Source organism: Trachypithecus francoisi, unplaced genomic scaffold (assembly GCF_009764315.1).
Source record: "Trachypithecus francoisi isolate TF-2019V2 unplaced genomic scaffold, Tfra_2.0 Lachesis_group5, whole genome shotgun sequence".
Classification (NCBI taxonomy): domain Eukaryota; kingdom Metazoa; phylum Chordata; class Mammalia; order Primates; family Cercopithecidae; genus Trachypithecus; species Trachypithecus francoisi.
Window position 1 is genome coordinate 94,269,618 of NW_022681470.1, and position 21,119 is coordinate 94,290,736.

Genomic DNA, 21,119 nt, shown 5'->3' on the forward strand with positions numbered 1-21,119 from the left:
AGTCTTCGACTTCTTCCAAGCCAATTCTTCTTCCATTCCCTGCCAGTTACTTTCCTAAAATCCAACTATGGCTATGTCACTTGCTTGAAGTCCATCAGGCTTTCCCATCTTCTACCGGGGTACATTTAAGCTCCTTAGCATGGTGTACCAGGCCCCAAAAATTTGGACCTAGTTTCAACAGTCTGTCCTCTGACCGTCCCCCTCGTGAAAGCCAGAGCCCCAATCATGCTGAAAGACTTTGTGCTGCCTTGTCTCTATGCTTTTGCAAATATTTTCTCTGCCTGGTATTCTCCTCCAATGCACTTTCAAACACTTGGTTCAGATCTCACCTTCTCTAGGAAACCTAGAAACACATTTCCATCTCTCCTTTCCCCAGATAGGGTCTATTCTAGAGCTTTTCTTTTTTTTTTTTTTTTTTTTTTTTTTTGAGATGGAGCCTCCCTCTGTCGCCCAGGCTGGAGTGCAGTGGCCGGATCTCAGCTCACTGCAAGCTCCGCCTTCCAGGTTTACGCCATTCTCCTGCCTCAGCCTCCCGAGTAGCTGGGACCACAGGCGCCCGCCACATCGCCCGGCTAGTTTTTTGTATTTTTTAGTAGAGACGGGTTTTCACCGTGTTAGCCAGGATGGTCTCAATCTCCTGACCTCGTGATCCGCCCGTCTCGGCCTCCCAAAGTGCTGGGATTACAGGCTTGAGCCACCGCGCCTGGCCTATTCTAGAGCTTTTTTACAGCAGCCAGGGCACCACTGCTTTGAGCAGCTCATGTCACAGGGCTACCATTGTTGTTATTATTTTAAGAGATGAGGTCACACTATGTTGCCCGAGCTGGTTTTGAACTCCTGAGCTCAAGTGATCTTCCTGCCTTGGCTTCCCAAAGTGCTAGGATTACAGGCGTGAGCGTGGTCTCATTATTTATTTACAGATTTGTCTCTCCTGTTAGATTGTGAAACTCTGAGAAACAGGAACCTTGCACCTGGCACAATGCTGGACACATAGTGGACATTCAGTAAATGCTTGTTGAATAAATTAATAATCTAAAAAAATGTTCCAGGAGGAGGAAGTGAAATCTTTACTTCTCTCTCCCCAACTCCTTCATTGATTGCCCTTCATCTTCTATTCCAGAGAACTTCTCTAAACTATGTCTGGTTATCTAATCTAACCTCCATCTGACTATCCTTCATCCAACTCCTCTCTAATATTTCCTGACTTTATTTATTTACTCATTATAGAGTCAGGGTCTTGCTCTGTTGCTCAAGCTGGAGTGCAGCGGTGCGATCATGACCCACTGCAGCCTCAAAGCAATCTTCCCACCTCAGTTTCCTAAGTAACTGGGACTAAAGGTGTGAACCACTTTGCTCAGCTCCCTGACTTTAATATAGTTATTCTCAGATTATATTATTTCTCTTCCAACTTACCTTTCTGACCACTTCTCAATTCCTTCTGTAGAGTAACTACTTCTCCTTCTCATTTTCTTTTTTTTATTTGTTTATTTTTTGAGACAGAGTCTCACTCTGTCGCCTGGAGTGCAGTGGCACGATCACGGGTCGCTACAGCCTCGACCTCCCCAGGCTCAGGTGATCCTCTTGCCTCAGCCTCCCGAGTAGCTGGGACTACAGGCGGAAGACACCATGACTGGCTAATTTTTATTTTCATTTATTTGTTTATTTATTTATTTGTTTGTTTATTTATTTATTTATTTTTTAGACACAGTCTCACTCTGTTGTCCAGGCTGGAGTGCAGTGGCACCATCTCGGCTCACTGCAACCTCCGCCTCCCGGATTCAAGCGATTCTCGTGCCTCAGCCTCCAGAATAGCTGGAATTACAGGCACCCACCATCACACCTGGCTAATTTTTGTATTTTTAGTAGAGACGGGGTTTCACCATGTTGGCCAGGCTGGTCTTGAACTCCTGTGCTCAAGTGATCCACCTGCCTGGGCCTCCAAAAGTGTTGGGATTACAAGCATGAGCCACCACACTTGGCCTAATTTTTGTATTTTTTGTAGAGTCTGGGTTTCGTCCTGTTGTCCAGGCTGGTCTCGAACTCCTGTGCTCAATTGATCCACCCGCCTTGGCCTCCCAAAGTGTTGGTATTAGTATTACAGGCGTGAGCCACCTCACCCAGCCTTCCTGTTCTTTTTTAAGATTTAGTAAACTGGCCAGGCGCGGTGGCTGATGCTTGTAATCCCAGCACTTTGGGAGGCCGACGGGGGAGGATTGCTTGAGCTCAAGGGTTCAAGACCAGCCTGGGTAACAAAAGTGAGGCACTATCTCTACAAGAAAAAAAAGCTGGGCGTGGTGATGCACGCCTGTAGTAAACGTATGTGTGTGTATATATATATGTTTTGTTTTGTTTTATTTGAGACAGAGTCTCGCTCTGTCACCCAGGATGGAGTGCAATGGCACGATCTTGGCTCACTGCAACCTCCGCCTCCTGAGTAGCTGGGATTACAAGCGCATGCCACCACGCCCGGCTAATTTTTGTATTTTTAGTAGAGACGGGGGTTTCACCATGTTGATCAGGCTAGTCTTGAACTCCTGACCTCGTGATCCGCCGGCCTCGGCTTCCCAAAGTGTTGGAATTACAGGCTTGAGCCCCCGCGCCCAGCCCTAGTAAACTTATATTTCTCACACATTATGTAAGCCACTTTAGGATACAGTTCTCAAGTGAGTCCCCCTTTTCAGCAACCGATTCTCTAACCCTCCATTGCTTAAACCTTTCCCCCATGGCTGTGACCCCACCCCGAGTCGTGCATAACTTTTGTTGTTGACAAAAGGTGGCAGACTTTTGTCCTGGGGATAGGTAGATGAAGTGTTTTAAGAAATGGTTATTTTCAGGCTATGCAGAAGAATGAGACTTCACCATCAAGCCTCACTAGAGTCGGGCTTGCAGAACAGCGACACTGTATTGACAATGACAATCCTTTCTTTTAAACTCCAAACCTAACTAAGCCACACGTCTCCAAGCAAAGGGTAAAAGATTGAACAGGGAGTGGGAAAGGACAGGAGGCGGGGCATAGCGGGCCCCGAAGGCTTCCAGCTTGTCCCCGTGGACCCTCCTCGCCCCTATGAACTTCCGCCCCCAGTACCTCCGAGGCTCTGACAGGCTGATGCCCGCCAGCTACGTGAGCACGTGGTGGCGCGCGCGGTCCTGGGGGCGGTGCCCAGGGGGTAGCTGGGAAGCGACGCAAGACGTGAGTCCGTGCGTGCGTGCTCGCTCACGGCGGCGGCGGCGGAGCGGAGAGGCCAGAGCCGGAGACCGAGCTGGGATCGGGCCCCGGGCGGGGGCGGTGCGAGCGGCGCCAAGCAGATCTTAGGGGCGGGGACGGAGCCGGGGCGGGCGGGACTGAAGCGGAGCCCGGGAACGGGGCGGGAGGTCCCAGGGTCCCGGGTTGGGGGTGTGGAGCAGCACTTCGTCGCCGCGGGGGTGCCGGGACTCCGGCCGCAGTGCCGCCGCCATCACGGACTTCCTGTGGGACAAGCGCACGGGCCTCGCCGCCAGAACGGTGAGCGCGCGGGTTGGCTGACCGCGGGGCCGCGCGAAAAGATGGCGACCGCGGGGCGGGCGGGGTTAGGCTTGGATTGGGGGCAAGGGACGGGGGCGAGATTTGGAGAGGAGGAGAGTTGAGACCTACGAAGCGGCGAAGTAGGGAGATGAAGGGAAAGGAGGTCGGCCTGCATTGGATGTACTGAGAAGACCTGTAGGAAACTTGGGCGGAGCCAGACTAGAAGGGGTGGTAGAGTAAGGATGGGAGTGGTTCCAGAGATGTGAAGGAGTGGAATATCAAAAGTTGGACTCAGGGGTCCAATCAAAGCTGGAGGGGAGGAATACATCACAGTGTCACTTGGAGCATGCAGGAAGAATTTGCCTGTAGGAGTTCTGGATTTTCTGAGTGAGAAAGGAAAAAGCAAAAGATTTCGAAGTTTAGAAAGGTAGGCTAGTGATGCTTTGAGGGGAAAGTGCTGTGAGGCCGTTTGATGGTCGTATGTGGTGAGATGGCATTTATGTGGCTATGCTGATTAGGATGGCTGTGCTGGGAAAATCTTGTGCTTGCATCTTGGTATGCTCCCGTCCCCAGTTACACCAAGAATGCATCAAATACCACCCTCCTCAATTTGGGGAGGTTGGGAAGAAGTGATACAGAATGGTGGTCAGACATTGGAATCGTTAAACCATTTGCATACCTGATTCTCATGCACCACCACCAAGACTTCTGTCCCTGGGCCTGTTTCATTTTATTCTGCCTTCTTATTCTCATGTTCCTGGATTGTGACAGTGATTTTTTTCTTTTTTCCTTAAAGGAAAAGATTTGTGAACCATCCCATTCCAATTCCATTAACTGGAAGGTGGCCAGCTGTCAGCTAAGTAGGGCTGATATTAATTAAAAACCACTTACTGGCCAGGCACGATGGCTCACATCTGTAATCCCAGCACACTGGGAGGCCAAAGCAGGCGGATCACCTGAGGTTGGGAGTTCAAGACCAGCCTGACCAACATGGAGAAACCCTGTCTCTACTAAAAATACAAAGTTAGCCGGGCATGGTGGCATATGCCTGTAATCCCAGCTACTCGGGAGGCTGAGGCAGGAGAATCGCTTGAACCCGGCAGGCGGAGGTTGTGGTGAGCCGAGATTGCGCCATTGCACTCCAGCCTGGGCAACAAGAGCAAAACTCCGTTTAAAAAACACACACACACCAGTTATTCTCTACATCTCAAGCACAAGAGTGGAGGGGCCAGATGGGATGCTGACTGTATTTTGTGGCCTACTACATTAAAACCTCTCAAGGTAGAGTTGGCCAAAGATGTGAGAGATGATTAAGTTTCTTCAAAGGGCCCGACCCAGATCCTTGGAACTGATAGTATTTGGCGTTTACCTGGTATATGTAGAAACCTGGGAGACTGGATTCCTACCCTCAGGACACTGATAGTCTACTTGGGGAGATAAGACGTACTCTTAATGAGTGTACAACATTTATCATAACTGTAAACCAAAGCTTTATTGACTTGTGAGGAACTCAGCATCGCACAGATCTATATCTTAGATCCTGACTGGGGATACACCGTGGCAGTCTCCATCGTCGTCATACACTTCCCGTTGTAATTAACTGTGTCCTAGACCTGAAGGTCTTCATGGAGCTGTGTGTGAAGAAAATAAGGATAGAACACTTGAACTGGCCAGGTGCGGTGGCTCACGCCTGTAATCCCAGCACTTTGGGAGGCTGAGGTCGGGAGTTTGAGACCATCCTGGCCAACATGGTGAAATCCCGTCTCTACTGAAAATTTAAAAATTAGCCAGGAGTGGTGGCACGTGCCTATAATCCCAGCTACATGGGAAGCTGAGGCAGGAGAATCGCTTGAACTCGGGAGGTGGAGGTCGCAGTGAGCTGAGATTGTGCCACTGCACTCTAGCCTGGCCACACAGGAAGACTCCGTCTCAAGAAAAAAAAACACTTGAACTGAGTGGAGAGTAATGAGGGATGCGTTTGGGGGCTTTCTAGAGTTTCAGCCAGAGTTAGTACGTGGCTATACTCCAATAAGGAGGAATTGTAAGTTCAGAGGAAGACTGAGGAAGTTGTGTGTGGTAAAAAGAGGCAGAAATAAAAGAGGGGAAAGCAGCTTAGCATCTTTGGAGCAGCCAGTCCTTAGAGGAGACTTCTGAAAACTCAGAACTTTCCTATTTCCGCTTTCCCTTCCCTTCCAGATGCCTCATCCTCGAAGGTACCATTCCTCAGAGCGAGGCAGCCGGGAGAGTTACCGTGAACACTATCGGAGCCGAAAGCATAAGCGACGAAGAAGTCGCTCCTGGTCAAGTAGTAGTGACCGGACACGACGGCGCCGGCGAGAGGACAGCTACCATGTCCGTTCTCGAAGGTGAGGCCTCAGGAAGAGATACTCAAATACAGGGTCACTCACTCATTGATTTGTTCAACAAATATTAGTTATATGCTAAAACCGTTGCATTAAATAGTTGGCTGAAGGTTGTGTCAGGATAGAACCAAAGAAGCCATTTGGGCTGCAGTGTTAAGTGTTAGAATACATAATGAGGAACTGAGGATGTACCCAGTGGGTTTGGTTGGAGTGGGGCAGGATGTGTAATTCAGAGAATACATTGCAGAGAAAGCGACATCTGTATATGTCTGGAGGACAAGTAGCAGTCAGGTGGGGGAAGTGTCTTTGGGCAGAGGGAAAGCATGTGCAAAGGACTGGGAGCTACGGGTAACTAATAAGCTGACAGATAAGACAAAGTTAGATCTTTGTGTTTTTAATATTTTATTTTATTTTTTAAATTTTTAAATATTATTTATTTATTTTTGAGACAGTTTCACTCTGTTGCCCAGGCTGGAGTGCAGTGGCAAGATCTCAGCTCACTTCTACCTCTGCGGCCCTGGGTTCAAGCGATTCTTGTGCCTCAGCCTCCCAAGTAGCTGGGACTACAGGCATGTGCCATCATTCCTGGCTAATTTTTTTTTTTTTTTTTGTATTTTTAGTAGAGACAGGATTTCACCGTGTTGACCACGAACTCCTGACCTCAAGTGCTCCACCTGCCTTGGCCTTCCAAAGTGCTGGGATTACAGGCGTGAGCCACCACGCCTGGCCCAGTTTTAATATTTTAGTGGCATGTTCAGTGGAAAGAATGGGTTAGGGATGGTTCAGAGCAAGGGTGGATTTCAGTCAGGAAAGCTTGAGAAAAAAATGAGTCTTTGTTTCTTTGTATCACTGCAGTGGGAAAAAGGCCCCAATAGGGAGTGGTTCTGCAGATGCCTTTTTAGAGGTTTTGGTGACATGGCAGATGCGCTTCGTTATCTCACTTCTCTGGTCCCTTGGTCCTCTCAGTGACTCAACAAAGTGTCTGAGAACAGTTTTCTGGTTTTTTTTTTTTTTTTTGAGACAGAGTCTCACTCTGTTGCCCAGGCTGGAGTGCAGTGGCCGGATCTCAGCTCACTGCAAGCTCCGCCTCCCGGGTTTATGCCATTCTCCTGCCTCAGCCTCCTGAGTAGCTGGGACTACAGGCGCCCGCCACCTCGCCTGGCTAGTTTTTTGTATTTTTTAGTAGAGACATGGTGTCACTGTGTTAGCCAGGATGGTCTCGATCTCCTGACCTTGTGATCTGCCCATCTTGGCCTACCAAAGTGCTGGGATTACAGGCTTGAGCCACCACGCCCGGCCGAGAACAGTTTTCTAGCATTACTATTAGTCCTCACTAAGGCAAGACCTTGTCACAGGATATGGTAGGGAATGTGGTCTGAACAGATACGCCTAATTGGTTTTTGTTACCCAACAGCAGTTACGATGATCGTTCATCCGACCGGAGGGTGTATGACCGGCGATACTGTGGCAGCTACAGACGCAACGATTATAGCCGGGATCGGGGAGATGCCTACTATGATACAGACTATCGGCATTCCTATGAATATCAGCGGGAAAACAGCAGTTACCGCAGCCAGCGCAGCAGCCGGAGGAAGCACAGACGGCGGAGGAGGCGCAGCCGGACATTTAGCCGCTCATCTTCGGTGAGTGCCAGCCCAGACCCTTCCTCTCCCCACTCTTCTGCAGGCCCTCTAGGACTCTGGTAAGTGAGAAGTATCCTTGTTCTCAGCTGAACATTGGGGCATGAACACTGAGGTGGGCACTGAGTTTGCCTACCCTCTTAGGAGCTCTCCGACTCTTGAAGGGCCCTGGAATCTGCTTTGGAGATGGATGGGCACGGAGCATTTGTGACCCCCAGTGCTCTCCCTGGCATGTTGGGCTTATTGTGTTGGGAGCAGCTTCTCCGCCCCAGCGGCCTCCACTCTTTAATGGGGACCTTGCTTGTGAACTGCCTTTTTCCCCCAAGCCCTGGGCTCTGTAGCCCCCTTGGCAGGCGGGCTTGGGTGGGGGCAAGGGGAGATCTGTATCTGCCCGGAAGGGCATTGTGTAGAGCATGGGGTTGTGGGTGACATTGGCAACAACACCACTTCCCTGCTCTGCCTATGCCTCTCCCTGTTCCTGTTTTGGGTTTGGGGACTTGGGATTATGCGCCGCTCTCTCTTCTCACACCGATCCACCTTACTGCATCTGACGTGTTCCCTTCCACTGTCCCCCATCATCGTCTGTCCCCCCTGGCTGGGCGCCTGTGACCGGTGACCCCTCTACCACCCACCCCGCCTCCCTCCGGCCCCCGCTCCGACACCTGGCTTGCTCCGACCCCCCCTGCCCCCCGACAGCAGCACAGCAGCCGGAGAGCCAAGAGTGTAGAGGACGACGCTGAGGGCCACCTCATCTACCACGTCGGGGACTGGCTACAAGAGCGATGTACAAGCCAAATCGTAACAATCCTATAGCCTGTAATGGTCCCATAGCCATCCTAACGTCCCAAGCCAACCTGAGTCACAGCCTCTTGCCTTTTCTCAGTGGTGTTGTTTATCTGGGTGGTTTGAGTTGCTGTTGAGAATTGACCTCTGTTGTCCACTCCCAGCTCTCACGGCCCCTGGGTTAAAGGTGGTGGGAATCACGCAGGGGTTCTCTTCCCCTGTGACCATCTGTATCTGTTCCCCTTCCTTCATCTCCACCCCAGGTTGCTGTCCCCATTTTTCTTCCAACTCAGCTCATTCCCCACCTTCTCTCCCTCCCTCTCCCCGACCCTGCTCTCTTTCATTTCAGATGAAATCGTTAGCACCTTAGGAGAGGGAACCTTCGGCCGAGTTGTACAATGTGTTGACCATCGCAGGTAACTGTCAGTCCCTCCCTACTATGTGGGGATAAAGAGATGGTGGGGGTTATATGGGGCTATTTTGCTAATTAACCTAAGGTAGGATTTCTTAGTCCCCTTACAGCCCTGTTCATTTTGAGACATTCTTGAGAACCCAGCAAAAGCCTCTCCTGCCAACTTACAGGGGTGGGGCTCGAGTTGCCCTGAAGATCATTAAGAATGTGGAGAAGTACAAGGAAGCAGCTCGACTTGAGATCAACGTGCTGGAGAAAATAAACGAGAAAGACCCTGACAACAAGAAGTAAGCAAGCAAGAAAATATGTAGGGAGGCTGAGAGGCCCAACCCCTACTCAGGAGAGACTTCTAGATCTGGTTTAGGCAGACAGGGGAATCCTAGACCTTCTCATCCATTCATCTTTTGTTCATCATGTTAGAGTAGTAGAACATCAAAGTAGGAATGCAGGGGCCTATGACATGCCTTAATCCACTCCCCTTGTTTTCAGGGAAGTTAGATTGCTCTGTAGTTTGACCCCAGCCTAGAATGAGTTCTGTAGAGATACACACTGGACATAGCCCTAGGACTGAGCATCAACCTCATCGAACAACGAATTAAGCTTTTATAAGTAGAACTATGCTGGTAAGGCCACAGACATTTATGCAGTAGTATTTTGTTCACATACATTCACAGTCCAAAAATGGAATAAGGACATTAAGCCAAGATATGAGGCCAGTAGGTGTAAACAGGAGCCCAGTGGTAGCTGGTGGTGAATGAATCTCAGGAGTTGGGCTGGGGTTGGGGTTTAGGATGGACAGTTTGATGATCCAGGATCTGTACTGTTTGGAACTTGGCACTCAACAGCTCTTCAGTAAATAGTTTTTTGAACTATTTAAAATGATGCAGGAAGATATTTTGAAACTTGGCAAGTAGTACCATTCTTCTTGGGTCTTACAGAGGCTATTCCCTAGCTGAACTGAATTTTGGTGTTAATATTAACTGGCATGGTTTTACACAAGTATGTGGAATCAACAGCTATGAAGTACCTCCTTGTTGGAGGGCTGATGGGCAGATGAGAGCTCATCAGATAATCCCCCTTCCCCCATCTCTCTTCTCAGCCTCTGTGTCCAGATGTTTGACTGGTTTGACTACCATGGCCACATGTGTATCTCCTTTGAGCTTCTGGGCCTTAGCACCTTCGATTTCCTCAAAGACAACAACTACCTGCCCTACCCCATCCACCAAGTGCGCCACATGGCCTTCCAGCTGTGCCAGGCTGTCAAGTGTGAGTGGGGTGGGCTGAAATGGACTCTCCGGCATCCCCTCCCTTCATTGGATCTCTCTGTCGGTTGTGCACTGGTGAAGCCCCTAAACAGTCAGCTCTCTGTTATCTGCAGTTCTTTTACTGTCATCTTGAAATGTCTTCTGACTTAACTCCTTGACTAATGTCTTTATCGTCACTGACTGTTCTTAGGTTAGGCTATACCTAACTAGCAGCAGCTAGAAGAGAAGACCTTTGGAATCAAAGCACTTAATTACCCTCCCCTTTTTCTTTCCTCCTCTTCTTGGGAAAGCATCAGTCAGACAGCAAACATAAAGAGACAAAAATACACTCCTTAGGCTAAAGGCTTACATTTGTCTAGGATGACATGTTCATTCAAAGCAAAGCAGATGTGAACACAGAGTATGTAGTTCAGCTAAGGGGCAAGGTGGGGAATTCAGAGAAGTACATTATTCCTCTGGAGTCATCAAAACAATACAGTTTCACAGAACTGAGTTCACATAATGCCATCTAGACACATGGCAAAGTGTATACACACTATAACTCAAAGCAAACTTTTTTTTTTTAACATCAGTTGAGATACATATGTATCTTATTGTAGATAGAGCAGAGCTTCTTAGACCAGGCATTCCATTTAGACGTAGAGCAGAAAGCAGCCCTCTCATGATTCTGGACCTGTCTCCTCACTGGCTTTGTCCTAGGTAACCAGGCCTGGGGTCAGCTGATACCAGTTAGCTCTGGCCACCTGCACCAAGCCTGACCTGGCCTTCTCCCCTACAGTCCTCCATGATAACAAGCTGACACATACAGACCTCAAGCCTGAAAATATTCTGTTTGTGAATTCAGACTATGAGCTCACCTACAACCTAGAGAAGGTAAGATGGATAGGGTCTGCCCTTGGTTACTGGGGGTAGGCAGCTGGGCCACTTTGCCTTGTGCCGAGCCCTTTCTTTTCTCCCTTTTTATTTTGTCCTCCCACATTTTCTCCCTGTCTGGTTCCAAGTGGGTAAAACTAGATAGGTTGAAAGGGAGAGATCTCTTAAGACTTAAATTGGGAGATAACTTGTACAGGGGACGTCATATAACTTTCCAGTAGGGTGAAAATTTTTAAGGTTCTTTTTGGACTGACTGACTGACTTATTTATTTATTTGAGACGGAGTCTTGCTCTGTTGCCCAGGCTGATGTGCATTGGTATAATCTTGGCTTACTGCAACCTCTCCCTCGCAGGTTTAAGTGATTCTCCTGCCTCAGCCTCTGGAGTAGCTGGGATTACAGGCACCCGCCACCATGCCTGGCTAGTTTTTGTGTTTTTAGTGGAGATGGGGTTTTGCCATGTTGGCCAGGCTGGTCTCGAACCCCTAACCTCCGCCTGTCTCGGGCTCCCAAAATGCTGGGATTACAGGTGTGAGCCACAGTTCCTGGCCCGGACTTCTTTTTTGAGATGTATATTTCTGTGAGGTAGGAAAGCTTGGCTCCTTTGACTAACTGGAGATGATGGAGATCTCAGACCTAAAGAAGCTCTCCCTCCCTTGACCCCTTTGCCTCATGTTATATATTTTCAGAGAAACCCCTTTGCTACATGTTACATTTTTTTCAGAAAAACCCATTTGCTACATGTTACATGTTTTCAGAATAACTGTATATCCGGCACTTGGCTGTAGTCTTCAGATGCTTACAGACGTGCATGCTGTTCTAGAATCATTTCTTAATCCGTTTGCTCCCCTACTTCTAAAAGTATTATGCTGGATGTGGTGGAAACTGTAAAACAGGAAATTTCCCAGGGCTTGTGGGGCCAGGCAGGGGATCACAGTAGCTTTTTTAAGGCTCAGAAGCACAGTAGAGAATACTGGTGGAATCTCAGTCTGGGTGCAGAGGTTCATCCTGTTCCTCCTCTGCTCCTAGAAGCGAGATGAGCGCAGTGTGAAGAGCACAGCTGTGCGGGTGGTAGACTTTGGCAGTGCCACCTTTGACCATGAGCACCATAGCACCATTGTCTCCACTCGCCATTACCGAGCACCAGAGGTCATCCTTGGTAAGGGAGGGCAAGGCTGTCCAAGTGTGTGACATGATGTGGTGAGGGTGGGGCCACCTAAGCCTCATAACACCTTTTCCCTCCCATTCTCACCCAGAGTTGGGCTGGTCACAGCCTTGTGATGTGTGGAGTATAGGCTGCATCATCTTTGAGTACTATGTGGGATTCACCCTCTTCCAGGTAAGTGATGGGATATCTTACTTGACCACCTGGCATTCTTCTACCTGGTTGCTTTGTTGTCTGCTGAGGACCTGCCTACTCAGTTCTCCACATTGGCCACCTTCCTGGCAGCTGGTCCTCAGCATGCCCTTTTCAGTCCCATGCTCAGTTCTGTTTTTGTTTCTCAGACCCATGACAACAGAGAGCATCTAGCCATGATGGAAAGGATATTGGGTCCTATCCCTTCCCGGATGATCCGAAAGACAAGGTGAACCTTGAGTGGGCACTAGTTAACCCTTTTCCTTTTCTCTCCACAGAATTGGTCTATTTCACATCATTTTCTTTTTTCTTTGATGCCTCCTGTCCCCTCAGTTACTTTCAGATGGGGAAATAAGGGAATTGTAACAAGGGTGACCTTCTGATTCCTCAACCTCCCCTTCCCCTCTAGAAAGCAGAAATATTTTTACCGGGGTCGCCTGGATTGGGATGAGAACACATCAGCTGGGCGCTATGTTCGTGAGAACTGCAAACCGCTGCGGGTGAGCTGGGCTCGGGATAAATAGTGCCCACCATCCAGAAGTCACTTCTTGGGGTGGTTTGCCCCTGGAATGCTCTTCACAACCAGAGGGTTAGGAAAGGAGGGGAGGAAAGCTGAAAGAAGACATCTTTGGTCAACAGAGGAAACATAAGAGGGAGTGGTTTTGTGGAGGGAAGGAGGTTAGACAGCCTAACCTTGAGACAACCAGAGATCAAAGCAATGTCCTGGATTCTTTAGGTCAGACAGAAAAGAATAAACTACCTTTGAAGAGCTTACATTTTAATGAGGAACTAAAGAAGATTCATGAAGTTGACAAGGATATACAAGTAGAAAGAACTTTCAAAGATTATGGAGTAATTGTGCTAGTGGGAAGGTAGGTTGAGCTATAATATCAGAAACGTTGGTCCTGGTGTGGTCGTGGTTAGGTAGCCTTCAAATTGGTTGCAAGCAGAGCCTTGGTTCTCCAAGAATGAAAGGTAGGGTCTTGAAGAAGGCAGGGTTTATAAGGCATTCTGCCTCACCTTTTCCTGCCCTCCTCCACCAGCGGTATCTGACCTCAGAGGCAGAGGAACACCACCAGCTCTTCGATCTGATTGAAAGCATGCTAGAGTATGAACCAGCTAAGCGGCTGACCTTGGGTGAAGCCCTTCAGCATCCTTTCTTCACCCGCCTTCGGGCTGAGCCACCCAACAAGTTGTGGGACTCCAGTCGGGATATCAGTCGGTGACGATCAGGCCCTGGGCCCCCCTGCATCTTTTATAGCAGTGGGTGTCCAGTCCAGGACACTGGTGCTTTTTTATACAAGAGAACGAGCCAGAGTTCACTCCTTCCTCCTGGCTGTCTATATACCTGTGAATATGTGAAATAGTGTAAATATGAAAGAACTTGTACCTATCACTTCAACCCCTGCCTTGTACATAATGCTCTTCCACACAGTTTCCACCCTCACCTGCCCCCTCATATGGAGTTGGATGGGGACCGAGTGAGGTAACCAGGTGGCATCTACCCAATGTTTTATAAGGAATTTTGTACAGTCTTTGTGAAATAAAATAATGTGCTTCATTTGACCCCCATCCCTGGAGTTGGAGGTTTGGGAATGCTGGGGTGGAGGGATGAAACGATTGGCAAACTTTCTTGAGTTTTGGGTATGAAGGGAGTCCTTCTTACCCTCCAAAATTAAGCAGAGCCAGGCTACCAGTTTATTTCCCCTGTCCACCTTATAGGGGAGGGTAGCGATGGGTGGGGCATTTCTTTCAGATTAGAATAGAGAAGTGTTATATGGTGGCACTTCTCGGATGTGGAATCATGCGAGTTGGGAAAGATCTGACTCCTAGAGTCATTGGGCTGCGCCCCAGTATAGAGCCAGAAACCCAGGTTGAAAACGTTCTTAATCTGACTCCTAGGGTTTTGGCAGGGCCGGTCAGAAGGCTCCCGTCGTCCATTTCGAGAGACTAGGAAGGCCGGATTCCTACGCGAGGCCTGCTGGGAAGTGTAGTTCGTTAGTGGAAGGAAGTCACATAGAAGAGGGGCGGTACTTGGTTGTGGGCCCTGGGTTAGAGATATCACGTCGGGGCACTTCCGTCTTAGATTTTGGCCAAGACGCAGGCGCAACCCACGGCTGCTGCGGGGATCCTTGTGGCCTTTCCGGTCGGTGGAACCAATCCGTGCACAGAGAAGCGGGGCGAACTGAGGCGAGTGAAGTGGACTCTGAGGTCTACCACTACCGCCACTGCTGCGGCAGGGGCGTGGAGGGCAGAGGGCCGCGGAGGTCGCAGTTGCAAACATGGCTCAGAGCAGAGACGGCGGAAACCCATTCGCCGAGGCCAGCGAGCTTGACAACCCCTTTCAGGTGACTCGCGCCGGTCGGCCTCTTTTGGGCAGTCAGGTTGATTCTTCTCGGTTCTGTAGGGTCGGGCTACCTTGTATCCATCCCCATTCGTGACATTTGATCCTGGGAAGAGCCGCCACGTGGGGTGACAGCCACTCTAGACCAGTGAGCACTCTGGGGGGCGGGCCCTGCCCCTTAATGGGCTGGTGCTGGCAGTGTTGGATGATGGATTCGAGGTATATGTTGTCCCAGTCCTGGGACAACGGCGTGACCCGGAAGGTGCAGTACTTGGAGCCACAGGCAGTTTGGGAATGCTCCCTGGGAATTCCCCTAAGTGGCACCGGGCGCCAGCTGAGCCCCAGGTCTCTGCCCTCAGGACCCAGCTGTGATCCAGCACCGACCCAGCCGGCAGTATGCCACTCTTGACGTCTACAACCCTTTTGAGACCCGGGAGGTGAGCTACTGGAGAGCACAGGAATTCAAGGAAGAGGAGGGTTTGCCAGTGAGACAAGTCAGCCTGGGTACAGGGGACTTTTTTGCATGCACGGGAAGGAAGAGGCACTGTGATCTCAGTTCCCTGAGAGAGGCTAGTCAGCCATGGGATCCCTCATCCTTCTAGGGCCACCAGGGCCACCAACCCGAATGGTTTGAGCTCTAAAAGTCAGTCCTGGGAACATCTGGAGGCTGGCAAGGCTTTAACCAATGTTCTGTATGGGAAGGCTTTCTTGAAGAAAATAAAGGTTGGGGCTCGTTGGAGTTTAGGTTAGGTGTGCAGTTTGAAAGCAAGGAATGAGGAGGACTACACCTGTTTGTCCCACTGGATTAGAAAATGGTGAGTTGTAAGAATTTAAGGGGTTTTCATGGTACTTGAAAAAAAAAGGGGGGGCGGGGGAGCCAAGCATGGTGTGCAAGCTTATAATCCCACTTGGGAGGCTGAGGTGGGAGGATTGCTTGAGCCCAGGAATTTGATGGAGACCATCCTGAGCAACAGTGAGACCCCCATCTCTTGAACCGTTTTAAAAATTGGCTAGGTGGCCGGGCGCGGTGGCTCACGCCTGTAATCCCAGCACTTTGGGAGGCCGAGGCAGGCGGATCACGAGGTCAGGAGATCGAGACCATCCTGGCAAACATGGTGAAACCCCGTCTCTACTAAAAATACAAAAAAAAAATTAGCTGGGTGTGGTGGCGGCACCTGTAGTCCTAGCTTCTCGGGAGGCTCAGGCAGGAGAATGGCGTGAACCTGGGAGGCGGCAGAGCTTGCAGTGAGTGGAGATCGTGCCACTGCACTCCAGCTTGGGCGACAGAGCGAGACTCCGTCTCAAAAAAAAAAAAACAAAAAAAAAAATTGGCTAGGTGTAGTGGCACCTGCCTGTAGTCCTTGCTACGTGGGAGGCTGGGATGGAAGGACTGCTTGAGCCCAGGAGTTTGAGGCTTCGGTGAGTGATAATTGCACCACTGCACTCCAGCCTGGGTGGCAGAGAGAGACCCCCACACCCTATCCCCAGAAGAAAAGGAAAAAAAAAAAGCACAGTTAAATGGGGAGATGTGGTAGACGAGTGATTTGAGTCCTTGCTAAGAAATTGGATATGAGGGATGATAAGGTTGCTACAGGTCATCATAGGGTTCTCTGACAGAAATTCAACAGAAGAACTAGCTTCCTAACAAATGGGGGAAAGGCTGCTTCCTTACATCATGAGTCTAAAGGTATTCAAGCAGACTCTAGATTCCTGTGTTATGAGGGACTAGATGATCACTAAGGTCTTTTCCTCAACAGCCACCACCAGCCTATGAGCCTCCAGCCCCTGCCCCATTGCCTCCACCCTCAGCTCCCTCCTTGCAGCCCTCAAGAAAGCTCAGCCCCACAGAACCTAAGAACTATGGCTCCTACAGCACTCAGGTACAGGAGGTGTGCAGGTGAGGGCTGGGGAGAAGGGCCAGTCCTTGGGCCCAGGGCTCACATCTCTGTCTGCTCACACTGGGCAGGCCTCAGCTGCAGCAGCTACAGCTGAACTGCTAAAGAAACAGGAGGAGCTCAACCGGAAGGCAGAGGAGTTGGACCGAAGGGAGCGAGAGCTGCAGCATGCTGCCCTGGGGGGCACAGCTAGTAAGTAGTAGAGTGGGGAAGAGCATCTGAGAGTTTGGGAGGAGCAAAAACAGGTCTTAAGAGCCTGAGCTCGGCCGGCCACAGTGGCTCACACCTATAATCCCAGCACTTTGGGAGGCTGAGGTGGGCGGATCACGAGGTCAAGAGATCAAGACCATCCTGGCCAACATGGTGAAACCCTGTATCTACTAAAAATACAAAAAAAAAAAAAAAAATAGCTGGGCATGGTGGCACACACCTGTAGTCCCAGCTACTTGGGAGGCTGAGGCAGGAGAATCGCTTGAACCCGGGACGCAGAGGTTGCAGTGAGCCAAGATAGCACCACTGCACTCCACCCTGCTGACAGAGTGAGACTCCATCTCAAAAACAAAACAAAACAAAAAAACTAGACTCTGGAGTCAGACTGCTGAGTTCGAATTTTGGAGATACTGCTTACTAACCATGAGCTTTTAGGAAAGTTACTTAATCTTGAGTGCCTCAGTTTCCCCATTTATAAAATGAAAACCATGTTTGCATCTGTTTGACAGGGTTGTTGTGAAGGTTAAACAAGATATGTGAAGTGCTTGGCACAGTGCTTGGATGTTTTAAATAATAATGAACAGTATTAGTTTTTCCACTCTCCCTTGTCTCCTTGGACCCCAGATTGGAGATAAAAGAGAGGATCCAGGGCTGGATATGGTGCCTCACGCCTGTAATTCCAACACTTTGGGAGGCTGAGGCAGGCAGGTTGCTTCTGCTCAGGAGTTAAGAGACCAGCCTGGACAACATAGTGAGATCCTGTCTCCAAAACATTAAAGAAAAAAATTGGCAGGGCGTGATGGTATCTGTCTGTAGTCCTAGCTCTTCAAGAAGCTGAGGTGGATGGCCAGGTGCCAGGGCTCATGCCTGTAATCCCACGACTTTGGGAGGCTGAGGCGGGTGGATCACCTGAGGTCAGGAGTTCAGGACCAGCCTGGCCAACGTGATGAAACCCTGTCTCTACTAAAAATACAAAAATTAGCTGAGCATGGTGGCACGTGCCTATAATCCCAGCTACTCAGGAGGCTGAGGCAGGAGAATCACTTGAACCCGGGAGGCAGAGGTTGCAGTGAGCCAAGATCACGCTACTGCACTCCAGCCTGGGCAACAAGAGCGAAACTCCATCTCAGGAAAAAAAAAAAAAGAAAAGAAACTGAGGTGGGAGGGTTGTTTGAGCCTAGGAGGTTGAGGCTACAGTGAACCGTCATCATACCACTACCTTTCAGCCTGAACAACACAGTGAGACCCTGTCTCAAAAAAGAAAAAAGAAAGAAAGAAAGAGGATCCAGGGATAGAAAGAAGGGCGAGTGATTCCTTTGTTGGTCTCTGCCTTACTTCTGGGGTCCATCTGTTTTTCTTGTGCCTTACAGCTCGACAGAACAATTGGCCCCCTCTACCTTCTTTTTGTCCAGTTCAGCCCTGCTTTTTCCAGGACATCTCCATGGAGATCCCCCAAGAATTTCAGAAGACTGTATCCACCATGTACTACCTCTGGATGTGTGAGTAGTGAGAAGCCTTTTGGAGGAAATTACAGGTAGATCTCTTAGCTGCCCTGGGGTCCGCTCACCAAGAACCAAACACTTCACTTCTATTTAGAACTCACCAGCCTGCTAGCAAATGTTCTTGCCCTCTCCCCACTTTTTATTTTTATTTATTTATTTATTTATTTTTTTGAGACAGAGTCTCGCTCTGTCACCCGGGCTGGAGTGCAGTGGCCGGATCTCAGCTCACTGCAAGCTCCGCCTCCCGGGTTTACGCCATTCTCCTGCCTCAGCCTCCGGAGTAGCTGGGACTACAGGCGCCCGCCACCTCGCCCGGCTAGTTTTTGTATTTTTTAGTAGAGACGGGGTTTCACTGTGTTAGCCAGGATGGTCTCGATCTCCTGACCTCGTGATCCGCCCGTCTCGGCCTCCCAAAGTGCTGGGATTACAGGCTTGAGCCACCGCGCCCGGCCTCTCCCCACTTTTTATTGTCCCTATGCATGAATATATTTTGAATTCTTTAGATGTCTTTGGGCTGAGCATAGTGGTTCACGCCTGTAATCCCAGCACTTTGGGAAGACAAGGTGGGTGGATCACCTGAGGTCAGAAGTTTGAGACCAGCCTGACCAACATGGAGAAACCCTATCTACTAAAAATACAAAATTACCCTTGCGTGGTGGTGCATGCCTGGAATCCTAGCTACTTGGAAGGCTGAGGCAGGAGAATCACTTGAACCGGGGAAGTGGATGTTGCAGTGAGCAGAGGTCATGCTATTGCACTCCAGCCTGGGCAACAAAAGCAAAACTCCATCTCAAAAAAAAAAAAAAAGGCCGGGCGCGGTGGCTCACACCTGTAATCCTAGCACTTTGGGAGGCCAAGGTGGGCAGATCACAAGATCAGGAGATTGAGACCATCCTGGTTAATATGGTGAAACCCCGTCTCTATTAAAAATACAAAAAATTAGCTGGGCGTGGTGGCCGGCACCTGTAGTCCCAGCTACTCGGGAGGCTGAGGCAGGAGAATGGCGTGAACCTGGGAGGTGGAGCTTGCAGTAAGCTGAGATTGCACCACTGCACTCCAGCCTGGGCGACAGAGCGAGGCTCCATCTCAAAAAAAAAAAAAAAAAAAAAAAAAGTCTTTGCAAGGGGATCACACATTATTGAGATTTGCTTTCTCCATCTCCCCGTTGAGGATTCCATGAAGGCAGCAGTTGCCTTCCTTTCTTTGCTCCGCCATGTTTGGTGAATTAGTTACAGGGTGAGCATAGATGAGAAGGAGTCTTCATTGCATTCCAGAAGGACTCCTCATCCTGTCCCTCTGCCCCTTAGGCAGCACGCTGGCTCTTCTCCTGAACTTCCTCGCCTGCCTGGCCAGCTTCTGTGTGGAAACCAACAATGGCGCAGGCTTTGGGCTTTCTATCCTCTGGGTCCTCCTTTTCACGCCCTGCTCCTTTGTCTGCTGGTACCGCCCCATGTATAAGGCTTTCCGGTAAGTGTGTTAGTGGTGGGAGAATGATGGAGACCTAGGATGGGCCCCACATCTGCCCATCCTTCAGTTCTAACTCTTCTCCCACCCTCCCCATTTTTTTCCTCTTTGTAGGAGTGACAGTTCATTCAATTTCTTCGTTTTCTTCTTCATTTTCTTCGTCCAGGATGTGCTCTTTGTCCTCCAGGCCATTGGTATCCCAGGTTGGGGATTCAGGTTTGTGAGGCTGTCATCCACCCTCACCTTTCCCTCTAGACCAAGCCAGCACTGGGTGCTGAGATAGGAGTTGTTCAGAAAAAGGAAATGTGGTTTTAATCCTTGGGAGGTACTAGTTTAATGAGATATAAGACATCTTGACTCATATAGATTGAAGGGAAGAATGCTGCATTTGGCTAATGCGAGGCGGCCTCCTGGAGGAGACACAGAACCATGGTTGAAAGGAGGAAGAAGAATCCCCAGACGAGTGCCTGGAAGAGCTTGGAGAGCTCAGGGCTAATGGTTCAGAAACTGGAATTAAACTATGAAGAGAGTAGATATAGTTTGGGATTGTGGTGCTTGGAATACTGCCAGATTGACAGGGGAGCCACTACTGATGGGAAGGGTAGGAACAGGGGACGTTGGTGACATAACCAGTGGAGAAGCTGAGGAGACCCACTTCACTGGCACCTCCTTCCCCTCCTTACAGCGGCTGGATCTCCGCTCTGGTGGTGCTGAAGGCCAACACAGCAGTAGCCGTGCTCATGCTGCTGGTCGCCCTGCTCTTCACTGGCATTGCTGTGCTAGGAATTGTCATGCTGAAACGGGTAAGGGCTGTGTTGAAGGTGGGGCTGGGAGGGTGAGATCATGGGTCCCCAGGGGCCTGGGTGGAACATTCAGGAGCAACCAGCACAGGTCAGGCTGCTGGGTGGTTCTCAGCTAATGGACCTCTGGGGTGTGTGTTTTTGTGTGTGTGTGTGTGTATGTATGCTGGGCAGCAGGCTGCTGAGTGGTAGTGATGCTGTTAGGCTGGGGTGGGGAACCAGTTGCTGGAATGTGCTGCAATGTCTTTGTCCTCTACTTGCAGATCCACTCCTTATACCGCCGCACAGGTGCCAGCTTTCAGAAGGCCCAGCAAGAATTTGCTGCTGGTGTCTTCTCCAACCCTGCGGTGCGAACCGCAGCTGCCAATGCAGCCGCTGGGGCTGCTGAAAATGCCTTCCGGGCCCCGTGACCCCTGACTGGGATGCCCTGGCCCTGCCACTTGAGGGAGCTGACTTAGCTCCCATCCCTAAGGTCTCTGGGACTTGGAGAGACATCAGTACCTGATGGCTCCTCCGTAGTGCTCCCAATCCTATGGCCATGACTGCTGAACCTGACAGGCGTGTGGGGGAGTCCACTGTGACCTAGGCCCCCCAGCAGGCCACACTGCTGCCACCTCTCACACGCCCCAACCCAGCTTCCCTTTGCTGTGCCACAGCTGTTGCTTCGGTTATTTAAATAAAAAGAAAGTGGAACTGGAACTGACATCCCC

At 50.0% G+C, this 21,119-nt stretch overlaps 2 protein-coding genes across 9 annotated transcripts; both read left to right on the plus strand.

Annotated features, from left to right (window-relative positions):
* Positions 1-3,178: 3,178 nt before the first annotated feature.
* Positions 3,179-13,766, plus strand: CLK2 (CDC like kinase 2). 7 transcript variants are annotated; one of them, XR_004433637.1, is made up of 14 exons: positions 3,179-3,502; positions 5,699-5,868; positions 7,280-7,508; positions 8,202-8,289; positions 8,638-8,704; positions 8,871-8,987; positions 9,800-9,966; positions 10,744-10,838; positions 11,867-11,996; positions 12,094-12,176; positions 12,344-12,423; positions 12,604-12,694; positions 12,931-13,066; positions 13,238-13,766. XR_004433637.1 is itself a non-coding variant. In XM_033196234.1 (13 exons), the coding sequence occupies exons 2-13, from the start codon at positions 5,699-5,701 to the stop codon at positions 13,418-13,420; spliced, it is 1,500 nt and encodes a 499-aa protein (XP_033052125.1). In that variant the 5' UTR covers positions 3,179-3,502; the 3' UTR covers positions 13,421-13,766. The 7 variants fall into 7 exon arrangements, 6 of the variants coding, with proteins under 6 accessions (XP_033052125.1, XP_033052126.1, XP_033052127.1 ...); XM_033196234.1 differs by lacking the exon at positions 12,931-13,066; XM_033196235.1 differs by lacking the exon at positions 12,931-13,066 and having other exon boundaries at positions 8,205-8,289.
* A 430-nt stretch (positions 13,767-14,196) lies between these two features.
* On the plus strand, positions 14,197-21,114 carry SCAMP3 (secretory carrier membrane protein 3). Of its 2 annotated transcripts, XM_033196241.1 has the most exons (9): positions 14,200-14,542; positions 14,898-14,975; positions 16,296-16,418; positions 16,505-16,625; positions 18,014-18,142; positions 19,453-19,612; positions 19,724-19,825; positions 20,295-20,412; positions 20,673-21,114. In XM_033196241.1, the coding sequence occupies exons 1-9, from the start codon at positions 14,477-14,479 to the stop codon at positions 20,817-20,819; spliced, it is 1,044 nt and encodes a 347-aa protein (XP_033052132.1). In that variant the 5' UTR covers positions 14,200-14,476; the 3' UTR covers positions 20,820-21,114. The 2 variants fall into 2 exon arrangements, with proteins under 2 accessions (XP_033052133.1, XP_033052132.1); XM_033196242.1 differs by lacking the exon at positions 14,898-14,975 and having other exon boundaries at positions 14,197-14,542.
* The last annotated feature ends 5 nt before the right edge of the window (positions 21,115-21,119 follow it).